Source organism: Centrocercus urophasianus, unplaced genomic scaffold (genome assembly GCF_019232065.1).
Source record: "Centrocercus urophasianus isolate 14NV4802_14NV808 unplaced genomic scaffold, USGS_Curo_1.0 seq_19, whole genome shotgun sequence".
Classification (NCBI taxonomy): domain Eukaryota; kingdom Metazoa; phylum Chordata; class Aves; order Galliformes; family Phasianidae; genus Centrocercus; species Centrocercus urophasianus.
The window spans coordinates 7,557,785-7,575,850 of record NW_024884744.1 but is presented as its reverse complement, the minus strand read 5'-3'; the positions used below and the strand labels follow the sequence as shown (position 1 = coordinate 7,575,850).

At 39.7% G+C, this 18,066-nt stretch overlaps 1 protein-coding gene across 3 annotated transcripts in view; it reads left to right on the top strand.

Annotated features, from left to right (window-relative positions):
* MCF2L2 (MCF.2 cell line derived transforming sequence-like 2) overlaps positions 1-18,066 on the top strand; it is a 114,404-nt gene that overhangs the window by 71,385 nt on the left and 24,953 nt on the right. For all 3 annotated transcript variants that reach the window (XM_042820274.1, XM_042820276.1, XM_042820275.1), the window contains exons 16-21: positions 6,604-6,670; positions 7,664-7,779; positions 8,546-8,615; positions 12,385-12,477; positions 12,962-13,054; positions 15,990-16,115. In XM_042820274.1, the coding sequence (XP_042676208.1) occupies positions 6,604-6,670; positions 7,664-7,779; positions 8,546-8,615; positions 12,385-12,477; positions 12,962-13,054; positions 15,990-16,115 (565 nt within the window). The remainder of the gene's footprint in view (positions 1-6,603; positions 6,671-7,663; positions 7,780-8,545; positions 8,616-12,384; positions 12,478-12,961; positions 13,055-15,989; positions 16,116-18,066) is intronic.

Below are 18,066 nucleotides of genomic sequence, written 5' to 3'. Positions count from 1 at the left end.
TGCAGCACCCACATTTCCTAAAGCTAGCTATTTCTGTGCAGAGCTGCATCATTCAGTGTAGGTGCACAGCTGCAATGAGAGACAGCTCTTGTATGACTTTCAGTCCTCTGTTCATGCTATTCATTTCTGTAGGTGATTTAATTAATTTGCCTTTCTGTTAACAACAGTGTTCTGGTTCCTATAATGTAGGTCAACTAATTAAGATATATAAAAATATTTCCCCGAGGTCATTTGTTTTGGGAACAACGAATGTGGGACACTTTCTTATGTGCAAAGAGATCAGAGTATTTCAGAAGAAACAAAGTGTTATAAATGGTGACCTCAGAGGTAAGGTATATTTCTAACAAAAATGCAGTCCTCCTGCTCAGACCAACTTCCTTAACAGCTTAGGCATTTGACTTCACCTTGCGGTGGAATAGAATCAGCTACGCAGGCAAATACAATATCTTCAGTAAAGGTCACTCATTGCCAGATGAGAGCATGTGTCAAAGAAATCAGAAAGGGTTTCTGTATCAAACAACAAATACGGGTTCAATTCAAACAAATGTTCTTCCATCCAGAACAATCTTTTGCTTCACTTTAGGGGGTAGGGTGCTGCAACTGACCAGCACTCAAGTTTCACTTGAACTATTGCACAATCTCATCTGAAAATACTTTTCAACTGGAAAAGGTACATTTAGCACTATGAGAAATAAAAAAAAAAATAAAAAAAAAAATCCTCTTGAAAGCAATTATGAAAGTAGACTGGAAATTTCCTCCATGGATCACTTTACTTGCTATGATTTCTTTTGATCCCATTGCGCAAACATCATTTTGATATTTTCAGATTAGATCAGTCAGAATTTCTAATAGCAATCTCTAGTTGAAAAGTAATAGTGCTAAGTATTGCTGATTCTCTTTCCACTGTAACAGTGACACCTTTCCCACATATTACATGCAAATGGATACATTTCCAAAAATTATGATTTTGTTATATTTCATTCAAATTCAAATATAGAAACCTGGCAACAATTAAGAATGGCCAGGGTACTGGGCCAAAATGTTCCTTACCACTCTGCCTATTTTTGCAAGCCAGGACATTTTTTGCTCTCACTTCTCTTCTGTCTAGCTCTATCCTATGCTGATGTTTGGTCTCAGACTATGTATCTGTGGCACTGCATGCATTTCTGTTTGGTCCTTTCTGATATTTTTGAGCCCATAGACATTTAAAAAGCTACTATTTTCAATTTAAATAGATCTCTATAAACCAGATAGATTTATAATATGTTTATTTTATTTTCATTAATTTGATACATTAATTTGTCCAGATTCTACTGGATTCTACTGGACACTTTGCTCTTACATACACAGACTCTGGTATTCTGCTGTTTCAGCAGTAGAAAATATACAAAACTTTGAGCTGCTGGAGTCCAACGCAGGCATGCATTAGCTTTTCATTTTCTTTCCATGCATTTTTGCAAGACAGATATGGAACACCTGTGCACGGGTGCCATTTCTGTTGGCTCTACATCAGCCACGCAGACAGATTGTCTGTTGCATAATAACTGTGGAGAGACACTGAGGATTTGTGTATCTTTCCACTGACAAACTCACTGCTATAATTCTGCTTGATGGCTCCAGTTCCACTTCTGGGAAAAGACTCCTTGCGATAGCAAATCTTTGCATAGAAGTAAGTTTTATGAATGAAAGTGTGCCAGTGATTTTGTTAGCAAAGAAACACGGTTATGGAAACAGAAATCCTGAGCCAGTTTTATGCTGCCATGCGAGCAGGATCCACAAACAGTAACTGTATGAGCAAAAAGTCATTGAGGTTTTGCCAGAGCAGATATTAATAGATTGTGGTAGGCTCCAGATGCTATTTCTGCTTAGGGCTTCATCGTATTAGAGTGTTTTTTAAATGCAGCACACAGCAGAGCCACCACCTGACACTGCTCTTACCAGAATGACTGAGACAGAGCTGCCCAGTGACCTGACAGACCCAGGAAGCCTGACGAGCTCGTCAATTACTTTCCCTTTTGCTTTTCATGTTAATGAAGAATGAAGGGAGTTGCAAATATATGATGGGCTGATGTGCGTCTTCTGTGTGACATGGACCTTCTCAGTAATATGCTCTTAGTTTCCATGAGCCAGCTCAACACCTATTGCCACAGTTCTATTCCAACAAGGCAGCGCAGTGCAGGAGAAGCCGGTTAGGATTAGTTTATACTTGGTTAGCAGTGTTGCTAGTTGCTATTTGCACAGGCCAGAGCAATATAAATAGCTGCATTTGGTCTAAATGTCAGCACAGACAGGGACTGACACAGAAATGCCCCACTGGAAGTGAGGGCTGCTAATACCAGCATTTACCTCAGTTTCAAGGGTTCAGTTATGACCTTGGCTAAAATCAGTTGAGACCATGCAAACCTCAGACTTTCCAATTGAATGCCTTCACCATCTGTGCTCAAATGACTTGTTCACTTAAGAAGCATTCTGGTGAGGAGCAATTTATCTGAGAGCTGCCCGGGAGCTTCAGCCAGCTCAGAGTTTTGTTGGGTTTGGGCTGATGCACCTCATGTTTGTGACTGTCTTTGAAATGAAGGAACAGTGGATGTGGAAGGTTTAACCCCTCGCCCCACATGCCCCAGTTGCTCCTGGTTTTTCTCCACTTGGGTCAATGAGGGGAGTGTTTGGGTCTTACCTGTAATGGCAAAGCTGAGTCCTGAGGCTGCTAACTGCTTTCTGAGATTACCTTTGAGACAGCCAGCTGCAGCAAACCTTTGTGTCACATGCAAGTTCTCATACTGACCACACCATAAAGAGTCCCTTAGAACAAAGAACGCAATTTCAAGATTTCTGTTCTTTCTCCATCTCCTGTTTTTCTGTTTCTCTCTGATGGGGAAAGCAAATGCGAAAGCAGCTGGGATATATCATGCTGCATCTGCTGCTGCCTCCAAAGGTCTGTTGACTGAGGCATGTGAACTCTGTGTGGCAACATGGCAACACCAGGTTGGAGAAAAGCCCTTGGAAACTGGTAGAAGTCTGCATGAAACTTTGCTATGTAATTTGTACTGAAATGTGGGGGGGAAAAAAAAAGGAAGGAAACTGAATGAAATTTTGGCGAACTTTTTGCTTTTCATTGATTTTGGAAAGAGCTACATTTAAAAGCACAGGCCTGTACCTCTGATCTGCCACTGCTTAGCTTACATTTTTCATTTTTTTGGTACTATCTCATTCCTTCAGCAGTTTAATTTTCATTTAATTTCTGATTATTGACAGAGAGACTGAGGTAAACCCTTGTGCCTGCACTTTCTCATCAGTGAGAAAGACAATAGAATAGAATAGCTGCATTTGTCTTTAATTTCTTATCAGCAGTTCAGCGTCCTGCATTACAGAATCACAGGATCATACAATTGCTGGGGTTGGAAGGGACTTCAAGAGATCATCAAGTCCAACCCCCCTGCTAAAGCAGGTTCTCTACAATAGGTTGCACAGGTCGGTGTCCAGACAAGTCTTGAATATCATCATGGAAGGAGACTCCACAACCTCTCTGGGCAGCCTGTTCCTGTATGTCTAGAAACAGCGTGTGTTTACATTTGCTTTGTTCAAATATTGAACAATGTAATACAGGATTTACAGCTGGTTAGGAATTAATTCTAACCTGATCATATTTGTTGAGACCATACAGTGAAAAAAGGGATCTCAAGAAACTGTGTGTGACAATAGTCCAGTCAGCTGCTGCATCGTATTTTCCTTACACATGATACCCCTACAGCAGGTGCTTGCTGAGTTACCCTTGCTGTCCCGTGATGGCCTGAAAGAGACAGTGAACATTTCACAAATCACCCCTCGTGGCTTGATGAAAGCCAGGGGATGTCACTACCTGTTTTTTAGGCTGCTAAATTATCCCAAGCACCATTAAGCCCCTTGTGCCACATGGCACATACTCTGCTTCATCATTTAGCAGGTCATCATGCCAAGGCATCACATTTATAGCCCGTGAATGCTCTCCCCCACAGCAGCAAAGCTCACTTGTGTCGCTCTTTAATTTCCTGATTTTACACAGTGTTAGAGCAGTTCCAGGGTCTGTGGAAGTCCCTTCCCTCAATGCACAGCTGTACACTGATAGCAGTTTGGTAACAGAGCAATTCCTGTAGCTAAGTGCAACAACATTTCATGTATGAAATTGTGCTGCTGTGAGCACTGGAGCTACACAAGGCTTCTTTCAGAGGGGTGCTGAGTGCTCCTGAAGGCTGCAGTTGCACCAACCCTGTCCGTGTACCACTCTACAGCACCCTCCCTCCCTAGGTTTTTAGCTTCTCCCATTGCCAGTCATTGCACTGGGACCCATTCCTGGGCCCAGTCCTCTACGGTACACAAACTGAGTTTGTCATTGCTTGTTTGACTGGTGACAGTGCTGCTGGAGAAATACAGAATAATGCTTTCAGAATAATAGTGTAGGATAGCACAATGTTACGGATGACTGGAACTCCCAGACCAACAGTAAATATTCTCTTTTTTTAACATGGATACAAACTGTGGTTGGATGAGAGTACGGCTGTAGAGAAAGAAAAAATAAAACAGCAATGAGAGCCACTATGGGAGCAGATCCAGCTATTTGGCTGGGAAGAATTGAAAAAATGATTACCTTTTATGTACAGAAGACTTGTAGTTTGGAGATATGAGCTCCAAGCAGAAGCTGCTAAAGAATACATCATGGTTTTCTCTGCCTCAATGTCACCAAAGTTGGGATATAAAATGGCTGAGAACACCTCAAGAAGGAGGGAAAGGATAAGTTAAGTGAGTTTTTATCACACTTTAAAAGTTTAAACATTCACTTAGTATAAATCTACTTATAGAATTAAGTTAATAAAATCAAATCTTAAAAAATGATGTTAACTTTTATGAGAACCCCATAACTACTATGGCAATATTGTAGGAGTTCCACAGAACTACCTCTCATCAAACATTCTTAAGATGTGAGCTTTTATGATGTCCTAGCAGACACTTCTTTCCCTATATTACTAGAGTTAGTAAAAATAATTTTTAAAAAAAGCAGACTGCTAACAGTTGGGAGAGAGAAGATGCAACTGTTGAAATATGTTATGTTGAAATAGGAATCAGAAAAGACTCATAGAGAGATGGGCAATAAAGGAGTCTTAGGACCTTTGTTTTGTTTACTGGGTTACTGCTGAGAGGAAGCATGCGATTGTTTGTTTATGACCTGGTCACCAGGAAGCCTATGGGCCAATCACTTCTTTTTCAGGTGTAATTGTCAGCTAAATGCTGGGTTGGGTTTGGAGTCAGTCCTTGTGCAATCTGTTCGATAGCAGAACATACAGCATACAGAAGTCTGCTTTGTTTGCAAGTAAATAAGCATCTTTCCACAGTAAGAATAACTTGAAGATCAGTTTAAAGCTTCAAAACAGAAAGTTTATCTGATGGTTTTGTTATACCTGCCGTGTTCCTTAAAAAAAAACAAAAAAACAAGACAAAACAAAAGTAGCTCTCTGGAAATGCACTTTCGGAATGCTAAATAAGCCCCGTGTTGGTTCTGTTTGACAGCCATCCTTTCACCCTGTGAAATGAAAGTTGTTGGCTCTAGAAACACGTTATGAATTGTGCTTAGGATTTCTTCTCAGCCCTTCAAGTGATGCTGGAACAGCAGCAACCTGTTTGTCTCCTTTGCATCTGGACTGTGGACTGCAGTAGCTGTTAAAAGGAAAGGCACATTTAACCAGAACAGTTTTATTTGTTTTGGGTCAGTTATAAAAGCAAGTGCTAATGTTTGCAAAATCGTTTTATGAGCAAATGGCCCTTAGGCCACTAACTGTGCACTTCTCAGAAAGATGCATTAGAGCAACAAATCTATCTAGCTTGTGAAGAGTAATGTGGTACTTCAAGCATACCACAAACACATTTCAAAGCCCCAAAGCATGTGCAAATTCAGGGAAATATCTACAGAGCTTTTATATGAATTAGAGACCAACAGACATCCCTTGCGCTGGTGTCACGGAGTGCAATAATATTACAGAGCCACTAAGTGATACCTTTTGCCTCTATTGCTAGATGTGACTTTACTGTTCATAAATATCTCAATTTAAGATCAATGTGGAGTTTAAATAAATTGTTTCCAGTGTGGGCAGTGTACAGCCCTGATCCATTTCTCTATCCTCTGCTGGGCACTCTATGGTTTTGTCTTGACTTAAAGCGTTATGGTAAGATTGCTATGAAGTCCTGATTATAGTAACATTTTTACTCTAATTAACTGTTGTGTGTCAGATTTCTGACACTGGTTGCCGCTTTTGCAGGACCAATCTGCAATCTAGTTTTATAAAAGAAAGCAAAACATGCAAGGAACATGGCCTTGGGAAATGTAACAGACTTGGGAAACATAATCCTTTTTTATTGACTCTTATTATTGATTGTTAGGAGAGGAAACCCTTTTTGCTTTGTGGAGCATTTTTAATCTTAATTCAGGTGTACAGATATAAAAATGGCAATAACAACCAACAACAAGGTGAGTTTAAAATGAACTGAAAAAGTAATAGACTAAAAGATACTTAGGCTGTCTAAGCTTATCAACAAGATGCAATTTGACAGCACTCCATATTTCTTCTCTTTTAGCCACATAATCAATGAGCTGATAGAAACCGAGCGTGTTTATGTGGAAGAACTTCAAAGCATAATAGAGGTAAGAAAATCTGTAAATTCTTCTGACGCTTGACCTCTAAGTCATCACTGGTGTTGCACATCCTTCATGGGCTGAGCACTCTCACCTCCCACTTTGTGTTCAGAGAACACAGGTTCTCTGTCAACAAGATTGCTCAGCCTCAGACATGGAAAATAAAGGGATGTTTTGAACATCCTACCTCAGGGCCAGAGGCACTTTCTGTTACACCAGCCCACGGAATGATGAAAGTTGCATCATTTTCAAAGTTATGGTCGGATAAATAGTTAGTAATGTGCCTTTTCACATCATCAGTAACTTTAGAAACAGCATCCTTGTTTTCCAGGGGGTCAGAATCTAAGTTTCTCTGAATGTATGTTTGGAACATGATTGATAAAGGTAGGCCAGTGTCACAACACTGGCTCAGTCTTGTGTGCATTTGTGTGGGATCTGAAGGACTGACTGGTATCTTTTTGCAACTATGTCGTTGCTTCTTCATCCAATTTGATTTGTGGGAGCTGACAGCTCTGATGATTGATTATTCTGACTTTAAAATCTATAATCAGAATGTTTTTCTCTCAAAAATGTGTATGCAAAAAATACAACTGAGCTTCTATGAGAAACAACTGAATAACCATGTAAAATACCACAGCCTAACAAATAAATCTAAACCTTTTTGCAATGAAACAGTGTAGCAGAAAGTCAAGTGTCTATCAAACTTAGCAGTTTCCATCCCTTTTGATTAGTAGGAACATGATTTAATCTTTTCTGTTGATCCCATAATCTGTCCACTTGTGGTTAAGAATGTATTTGCACAGCTATCAGGTGTAATAGCTCTGGAGAAAATGAGAAGCATCAGAAAATCATTAAGCAACAAAGATACTGGCACAGGGAGAAGCTGTTGTATGCTCTGCTGAGAAAAAAAGCACACATACTGAGGGGCTTTTTAGTGACTCAGATACACTATTTTTTTCCTGGTAAAAATAACCTGGTTTTATTTTTCACTCTCCTCTGCAGGGCTATGCTTCAGAAATGGACAATCCAAGTTTATTACATCTGATTCCATCAATGCTCCAGAACAAGAAGGATATTCTATTTGGAAACCTCCCAGAAATCTATGAATTCCACAACAGGCACGTGTGAATTGCTGGTTGTCCTGAGCCCTTGCTGCTGCTGACTCTTCTACTGCCTTTTCACAGGGTGCTTTGTTACACCCATGTGTACACAGGCAGGGAAAGTCATCCTCACTTTGCCTCTGTATGTGTCCTATAAAACCCATGTGTGGAGAATACCTCTGAGATCATCACTGTCATCTGTTTGTGAAAGATTATCCCTTTTGTGCATTCACTAGTGATCTCCCTTGGCATTATTAATTTTGAATGTCTCTAGCAGTAAATATTTTTTGTTCTCCCTTGATAGTCTGATAAATGTCCCTTTGCAAACCTGGTAATTCTTTTCCTAAAAGCTTAGTGCATTGACTTCCAGTGACTGCAAAAATGGAATGCAGCCCATATTTTCACTGCTCGCTGATTAAACAACTGCATTTGACAGATCTTTTCTGTCTTTTCTTGCTGTTCTGAAACATGCTCGTAACCAAATGGGAAGTGGGTGTTTGGGCCACGTATTGAAAATAAATCTGAACAGCCAGAAGAACCAGATGTATCAAATGCTTGTGAGCAGATGAAGACATGATAATATTGGTGTTTCAGGCAATCAGCTGTGAACCACATTCCAGTTTTCTTAAATATATATAATATCTTTCTTTGTGTGTCAGAATTGTTATGTTCCACATTGAATCCTTTCACTACAGGAACATAGACTTTAATCTAGATTTACATGGTAGCTAGCATGTGTGAACAGAATGTTCCATTATTGTTTGCTTTCCTTTGTTTTTCACAGGATTTTCCTCAAAGAGTTAGAAAATTGCATTGAAAATCCTGAGCTCCTCGCCCGATGCTTTTTGAAAAGGGTAAGCAAATCTTTTTCTAAGTCCGTGTGAATATCCATGTTCTTGTCCAAAAATACTTACAGATTTTTTATCCTTTCACTCTGATTGCTATTGTGAATGAGGGAAACTCATATTAGCAGATATTCCCAGTGTGTATTTTGAAATCTGAGCCTGCTTACTGGCGGGAAGAGATCCATTAGCAGTGTTTTACAAATGTATTTTAAGCTCTGATCGGAAAAAAAAAAAAAAAAGATCAAAATGTCAACTTTCATATCAGATTAAGATATGATGCCCAGAACCTGATGTACACCTGGCACCACACTGCTGTAAATAAGCAGGAAATGATATAACAGCATATTGCTCTGAGTGCAAATAGCACAGCCTATCTCTGTCTTCTTTTCTCTACACCATTCAGGAGACTTACTTCCCTGAAACTGATTCAGTAGAGTCTACCACCTTCCTTGTGTGGTGAATCTCTACCAGCTCCATTACTCCAAGACCAATTCTTTTACTTCTTCACGTTATTTAAAAACCAAGAGAGATTCTCCTCACTTGGATGAAGTGGTGAGGGTTAGATGTTTATTTGAAGTAGTTTGAGATCAATACATGAGAAAACCCAAAGCCTTAGAGTGGTGGGTTTGGTCAGACACACGCATCTTTGCTTCCTGTGGATTTCAGTACCTAAGTTCCGCAGCTCCATCCCCTGAGAGCTCTCATCCATGCTGCCATTAGTGTGGCTGTTAGCCCCGTTTCCTGTGACCCAACAAAAGGTGTTCGTGTGTCTGGCACTCATTCAGAGGTCCCACTAATCAGAAAAACCTGATTTGATGAGTTGCTGCTGCTTTCCTGCTTAATTTTCATTGACAAGGAACTGTATGAAATACAGATGTATTTAGATGAAACCTACCCGCCCCAGTTCTCAGAGGTGCTGAGCACTGCCACAACTTTAAGATTTCAATGAGAAATGTGAATTTTTCCAAAGAACAGGCTTTACAAACAGGGTTTACAAACAAGTTATGCTGAAGGTCATCGTACCAGTGTATGTGTGATTATAGTCAGCTGAACTCTTCTCTGGTTAGCCACCAGTATTTAGCGCCTGAGTAAATGGCATTACCAAGGACTATGTTGTTAACCTAAGATTCAGATGCTGAGCAGGAAAATATTGTGGTGAAATCATTATGCAAAGTAGGATAAATGGTCACTGAAGAATGCAGGCCATTGAAATCCAGGAAGCGCGGAATAGTCTATATATTGTAAATATCCCTGGACTTGGAAGGTAGAGAGAAATTCATAATGCAAAATTGATCCTATTATTCTGCAGAAAGATCAAATTCCATGTTCCAGTTTTGCAGCAGAACAGCTGCTGAGCCAATTCTCATTGTTCCACCAATATAAAATAAGCTGCAGTAAAGCTTTGGGTCATGTGTCAAGTGAAAGAAAATCAGTTCTTTTGTCACCTCTGCTTATCAGCCTCCATGGACTAGTCAAACAATACCAAATATATCTAGTAAGAAATTAAACCATGTATTAGTTTAAATCATGTATTAGCTTTTTCACTATTTCAAATTTCGTGCTAACAAAGCAAAAACCTGTCTCTGGAAATGTCTCTGCTCACACAGTAGCACCTTTGATTCAAGGAATTTCCCTCATGTACTGTTTTTAGACGAAGCCACATAAACTCCAGAAAGTTGTTGTTTCTGTTGGACTGCCTTAGGAGGCACAAACAAAAGCCTGGTTGTGTGTTTGTGTTCCCCATGATTTGGCAGCTTTTTTGCATCTTCCCACTGAGCAGAGGCTTCTGGCTTGCCCTGTGAGTTATGACTGCGCTTACTGTGGCATGGGGGAAACTGAAACAGATGCTCTTCAAGGAGATGTTTAGTTCTGGGAGGAAACTCACTTTGTTGCAGATTCATTTCTGTGTTTCCCCATCCTTGTACTTGTGTAACCTTCCTGCCACAACACCATGGTGAGCCTATGCTTTGAAATAGACTGATTTTTAGATTCATACTTTCTGAAGAATATTACCCTGTCTGATCGCACTTCACCTTCCAGAACTGCTTGAAAGTGTTCCAAGAGCTGCAGTGGGATGCCCTTGTGCCTGGCTGAGTTTCCTTCATCCCCTGCCTGTCATTCCCCTGCCATGTCCACCCACATCCTCCCACCTCCACCAGTGCCACCTGGACAGCCATCACCTCATAAACGAACCCTTATTCCCAGGTTTATTTCTCAGGTCCCCCCATCCTCTCAGGATGGGAGGAGCAGCATGGGAAGTTCCCATGTACTTCTCCTCTCAGACTTCTCTTCTGGAACACAGCAGCAAAATCAGGTGCAAGATGAGCCAGAATCTTATCCCCCTTTACACTTTGCCTGTCCTTGTCAGGATATGATCGTGAAGTGAACATTCTAGTCCTTATACCACTATAAAAATTAAAGCTGGATCTGCCTGAGCTGGTGTCACTGATACGTGCAGTGGTGAACTGTGTTGACGACATAGGACAGTTCCACTGTGGCAAGTTACTCATGAATTGTTTACCATTTTATCTTTTCTTTATATTAAACAGATACTCATCTTTTGCCCCCCCCTTCTGAGCATCACTGTTTCTGTTCTTGCCCAGTCCAATTATATTTCTGTGCACCAGGAACAGATTGCAATGCTTGATTACACTTTTTGATTATTTTACTTTTCTGAATTTTACTCCCTGCTAACTTCCATCCAATGCAACATGTGCAGACAATCCTATTTAGATGATTAAAACTCTATGTTTCTTTTGAAACAGCACCATTCGTGTTCTACAGAGAGCAATGGAGCTTTTTTTATTGCATAATCCTTGACACAGTGAGGTGTTGCACAGCCCTGCTTTCGTCTGATTCATCAAGGTGACGTCAACATGAGACTATAGAGGAAGACAGATACCAGTTTCTTCTAGTAGCTCTATCCAAAAGAAAATGTTTTCCCTGTACCAAGAGTAGGCAGGCACTGTTCAGCGCTGAAAGCACAGAGGAGTGAACCAGAAATACCCTTCCTTTGTTTTTGGTACTGTCTTTGATTCACCAAAGTCATGTCCACCTGGGTGAGTGCAGACAGAAAGGTTCCAAACTGTTCACACACAGGCAATCTTGCTAAGGAATCTGTATGGTACTGCTCTGCAGTGGCATGGCTGTAAGACTTCTGAGCAACTGGACTTGTGGTTAGCGAGCTAAGAAACTAGCAGAGGAACACCTGCCTCTGCCCAACCATATAGCCTAAAGACCTTGAAATCTCTTTAGGTTTCTACTGAGATTCCCTTTGTCTTCACTGAGGTCAATGAGATTTTGTTATGGACTGAAGTGGGAGCACCTGGAGAGTAGCCAGAGGACAGATCAAGTGGATCTACTGCTTCTAATCTGGATAGGACAGAGTTTAAGTGGTTTTTCCTGTCTGGCCTGTAGCATCAAAATTACTACTTACTGGTCTGTGCCAGTAGCATTAATAAAAATCTTATTTATTTATTTATTGTTTTCAAATAATCTACTTCCCTCTCTGAAAGATAACAGTTTTGCAATTAGGTTATGTGTCTTTTAATCTAGTGCCTGCTTCATTTGTGCAAAATGTGGGAAAACATCATCTTCTGGTTTATGTAACTTCACAACATTAAAGTGCAGGTTTGGTAGCTTCAGTATATTTTTACATATAGACTTACGACCATGAATTCATTACTTCTGTGTGTTAGGATGGAAGGTAAGAAAAAGTCTGATTCATGGCAGATGCTCTATTGATTATTTATTACTTTAAGCTCTCCTTTTCTTGCAGAAAGAGGACCTCCAAATATATGAAAAATACTGTCAGAACAAGCCAAGGTCTGAAGCTCTCTGGAGACAGTGTGGAGACAGCATCTTTTTTCAGGTGGAATTACACTGCAGACTAGCAGCGGGAGACCATCAAAACTTGGTTTTTTTTTTTTCCTTTGCTTTAGAAAATGTACAGAAAAATGCAGACTTTTCTTGTGCTTCTTATACTGATGGCAGGTGCTCAGTGTGTGTAAATGTGCTCTCTATAGGAGATTAGATAGATAGAATAGTTCCTGGACAGGAGGAACTTCAGGCTACAGCAAAGCCAAACAATTTCTGGCTTCTCTGCAAACCCCAGATGATTACATTCTCATGAGCAGGGCATGCCAGATTTCAACATTAAGTTGAACCTCTGATTAGTTCTGTTTTGATATATTTTCATTTTCTGGTGTAAGTAACCTGGAAAATCCTATGCAGACAGAGCAAATTTCTCTCACAATTAGGAGACATACCACCTTCAGATTACCAAATGATAATGATCTGGGAGTCTTGCCTGTGTATCAAGAAACAGTATTTTTCCTCTTTGTTGTCTCTTGCAGGAATGTCAGCGTAAATTGGATCATAAGCTCTCGCTAGATGCGTATCTTTTAAAGCCAGTCCAGAGAATCACCAAGTACCAGCTGCTATTAAAGGTAACTTTTCCATGATGATGCAAAGGATTCCAATGCATAGCTTGTTTTACTTATAGAATTGCTTATTAGTATTATTTTCTGGAGGACTGACTGGAAAGTCAGTCGAGCAGGACACAGGCAGTGGCCGCAAGTTGTATCAGAGGAGGTTCAGGTTGGACATAAGGAAGAACTTTTTCTCTCAGAGGGTGGTCAGGCACTGCAATGGCTGCCCAGGGAGGTGGTGGAGTCGCCGTCCCTGGCAGCGTTCAAGAGGCGTCTGGACGACGTGCTGTGTGATGTGGTTTAGTGCTTGTGGTGGCAATGGTGATGAGGAGATGGTTGCACTGGATGATCTTATAGGTCATTTCCAACCTTGTGATTCTATGATTCTATGATTCTATGAAATCATCTCTTACTTCACCAACAAATACTTTTTAATGCAAAATAGCAACAGAGTCAAAAAAGGACTACTATTTCAGGATAAGTACTGCTGGGGGAAAACAAAATAGAGTATTTTATGTAGCAAATATTTTATTGTTTTACTTATCTTTAATCAGAAATTGAAATTGTTTTTATTTGCTCAGTGTGGCTTTACAGTTTAAAAACAGGAATTGATATTCTCTATCCCAACTCTGGCATCCATCCTCATTTAACTCTTTTAACATCCTCATAGAACTCTTTCAGCTCTCTGAACCAACTTGTGGTAGTTGTGACTCAAACCTTTCAGAAGGAGCCACTCCTACATTTAAAGCCCCAACTAAGAATAAATTGTCTGCAATTTTTCTACAGGATGAGTATAGGAGCTTCCCTTTTGATTGGTTGGAGCTATAAGACCACTGTCTGTGCTTGAAATTCTGGTCAAATTGGGCCAGTTTAAGCTATGTGAGGATCTGGATGGTCATTCGCCTCTGCAGTAGTTTTGTGACCTCTTACTGGATAACTATAGAAACCAAAAATTGAAGGAGGTTGTTAAAAAGCATGCAGCTTCACTGAATCCAGTACAATTGTATCAACTTAATCCAGAAATAAATTTGGTTCAATTTCTTGAAACTGTTCTGGGAGAGAGGAGAAAATGTCAAAGTGTTCAGAAGAGCAAGACTAAACCAGATTATATTTTTAATTTGAAAAATGCCTGTAAATATAACAAGATCAAGGAGCAAAATTCTCCAGCAAAACAGGTAGCAGCTATTAGGGTTGAGGCTGGTCAGACCAGTTTTATACTTGGCAAAACATTGGCAAGAACGTTTATTTTGTCAAGGATTATGAGATCTATGAAGATGGTGCACTGTATCTCTGGTAGCAGGAGTTTTTATGGGTATAGGAAAACAGGAGTCTGAAGAATTGGTCACAAAGAAGTGCCTTAGTGGTGTGCCTTGACGCTCTGTGATCAGACTAGTTTTAAATTCTGGGTCACAGTTATGAAACCAGAGGGCTGCAAGTCAGTATAGCTAATGTTAAAAAGCACCAGTCCCACTATACAGAGAGCAGGGATCCATAGTGGAAACTGTGCAACAGGTAACATAAGAATGCATCCTGCTTCTAGCCTCTAGGACCTGGTTACCTCAGTATTTGAGGACAGAATCCTGCCATTTGGGATCTTCCAACTGCTTTGAGATTCATGTCTACTCACAACTGTATGAACTATATGTGGATTTGTATCTATTAAACATTTTTCCCCTAGATGCTTTTAGCAAGGACATAAAGTCTGATTCTGATCTCAAGTGGACACTCATTGCCAAGAACTACTTTCTACAAAATAAAGTAAAAAAACCCGAAAACATAACAACAAATATCTGTGCATCTGAGTGAAATCCTAGGCTTCTCTACAGGCAGAAGTGCAAGAGGCAAGGCAGCTTATACCATTTAAAAACAGAAGATTTTTGTATCTTTCATGAATTGCATAGGTTGTAACTGTTGGTTCAAGGAAAATAATTAGAACTAGAACTTTTCAAGCGAATAACACACATAGAAATAAGAGAACCTTGTAAGGACCTCTACTGGGCTAAGTAAGGTGTTGGCCTTAAATATTTGGGGCTTTAAATAAGATCTCTTTGTGAAGTAATCACAACAGTTGATCCCTTAAAAAGTTTGATTTTTTAGTTTCTTTGCTTTGGGCACATGCTTGTCAAGGATTCTGTGTCTTGTTTTTAATGCGGAGATGGGAAGATGGAATGACCTTATTTCAAGCAGAATTCAATGTTTAATAATTTTTATTTGCTAAGTACCAACATCATTCTTCAAAATGACTATCCCTTAAAAAAGTTTTTCACATTTGCAAATGCAGATCTGTAATCTGTAGTGGAAAAGTGTAGAGAATAAGAGATGGGAAGGATTTGTAGTAATTTGTCTTACTTCCTCCCAAAAAATTGACATCTGAAAAACTTGTTTTATAGATCAAAAAATCTTCACTTAATGTAGAGAAGAAAGATTTGTGAGATAATCTGACCATGGTCTAAACATCTATCCAGGAATTGATTGTTTTTTCCATGCAGAATTTCTTCATTCATCAGATAAGAGCTTACTAAGACCTTTTGATTGGAACCTCAAGCCTTACAAGATCAAACTAGAAATTAATTAATATTTTCAGTAGTGGGGATACAAATCGGAACAAATTCTCCAGGAAAATTGTGAATTCTGTAATACCAGAAATCATTATACTAAGATTGAGTTTCTTTTCTAGCAGGTATGAAGTAAAAAAAAAAAAAAGGAAGTAGTTTTGTGATATATGAAAGATGATTGTAACTGTGTAAAAATGCTCCTATCCCATCTTAAATAAACCCACAAAACTTGAACATGTGAAGAATTTCAAAGTATTCATCCTCAGTGACAATCCTGGTGAATGTTCTGTTTTTATTTTATCCTGTATTTCTGCTACACAGATTTCAGAGAGGACTGGGTTGTGTTGGCTTCTGATATAAGAAATTTTCAAATACTTTTCTCATCATTGTTTCATCAGGAAATGCTGAAATGTAGCAAGAATTCAGAGGGTACTGCTGAACTGGAAGAGGCCTTGGCCACAGTGCTTGATATCATCAAATCCGTAAATGACTCCATGCACCAGATCGCAATCACAGGATACGAGGTATTATTTGTTGTTGCCCTTACTGTTGTCTTGACTCACAGAATGTTCTTTATCATCACGGATCACCCTGTGCCCATGGCTGGTACACTTTGAAGGAGCCTAAGTCACATTCTTGAAGGATGCTCTTCAGTGGCATGTTGTAGTTATCAAGAAGACTTGCCAACATACGTGGGTGTGGGTGGTGAATGTAGGAAGGAAATGGGACAAATGCAATCCTTGAGTAATCACAGACAAAACTCATTTGTAAGTGAGAGGCAGCAAAAATGAGTGACGTAACTTAAGAAATCTGCTGAAACTGTCTGCGACCCCAGTGCAACTCAAGCATCTCCAAATCTTTTGCTCTTAGGGAAGAATGTTTGGATTCGCTTTGAAGTGGGTAATAGAACCCACCCCAGTGACTGGCAAACTTATTATCTGAGATGTGAAATAACAGCTACAGTACAAATAAGGCCACGAATGTATATATATATCTACTGAAGCTCCACTGAAGTCATATGACTTAGAAGATCTAGTACAGAACATGAACCCTTCAGTGAGAAGTGGATATGACTAATGTAAAAAGGAGAAGCGTGTCTGATGACGTGAGGCCTGAGGGTGATGCGATTGCCCATTCTGAAATAGCTATAGGGTAAAAAAGTAGAGGAAAAAATGTAAGGTTCAAAGAATTATTTTATCAGAGTAATAACCTGAGCACCAGAAAAACAGTGCAGAATGTGACTTCCAGAAAAAGTGCTGGGGTCTGCACTGTGTCTAAGTGGAAAGAGCTAACTTTATTTTGCAGGATGGAAAGGCTTCAGAAGTTCTGATTTCTATATTTATCTCTTTCTTTTCAAGTGCATCTCCATCTGATAGCTGAGGAAACTATGCCTGTTGTGCCAGCATTATTTTATAAATGAATTTAAATGCGTGCCTAACTATGTATCATAGACCCACCATTTCTTCTCCTCATTCCATCTGTCCTTGGTGCTCGGCTGTGATGGCCAAATAAGCACCTCCCATTGCTCACAAAGCCACACCCCTTTTGAGACTTTTTCTCATGCAGACATGGTAGAAATACTTGCCAAAAACACCTTCAGAGACAGATACTGTGCCAGTGGAAAGGCAGGTTTTGTGGCAGCTGATGAATGCTCCTAATTGCATAGGCAGTTCTAGTTCCATGGAGCTGTGTACGTACAGGCTTGAGGAGTTGAACTCGTGTTTAACGTTGCTGTTTTGTTTTTTTGTTTGGTTGTTTTTAATGTTTTTATTTTGTTTGTTTTTAGCCAAGCCACAAAAAAGCAGAGTAAAGGACTTGGAAAGTGGAACATTCTGAGATGTCTCCTACAATCATTCTAACCTTTATATACAATGTGGCCTGGAAAGTTTGTCCGTTGGCTATGCAGCACATTAGCCATTCATACATATCTCCCATCTTTCATAAGCATGAGATCCAATGTATTGTTCTAACAGAAAATAATTGTATCTGAGATAAGGTTAAAATCATTCACCTTAAACAAACTTTCTTTAGGACCAATTATCACAGTTTACTAGCACAAGTTATCAGACATAGTGTGCTTCTGTACTTCTGTCCACAGTGAAGACACAGCCCAGGAGTTTTAGGCTGATATTCAAAGTCTTCTGCAGAGTCTTGCTGCAAACTGCCATCTCCATCCATCTAATGGATGAGAGTCCTAATAACATGCCTATGTGGAGTAGAACAGTACCTAAACATACCCTTATTTTGCAGTTAGATCTAAGGTAGAGTAGTGAGTGAGAAGGAGACTAATTTGCAATCTGTGCTTTAAGAAATCATTCCCACTCAGAACCTTCATCTGCCCTCATAATCCATAGAACATAGCAATGTTGAAAACGTGTCTTTTGATAATGAACTGAGCTTATTCTCTAAAACTATTATGCAAAGTACTGCCAGTTAAACTTGCCACTAGCATCATTATGCTCATCATTACTCACT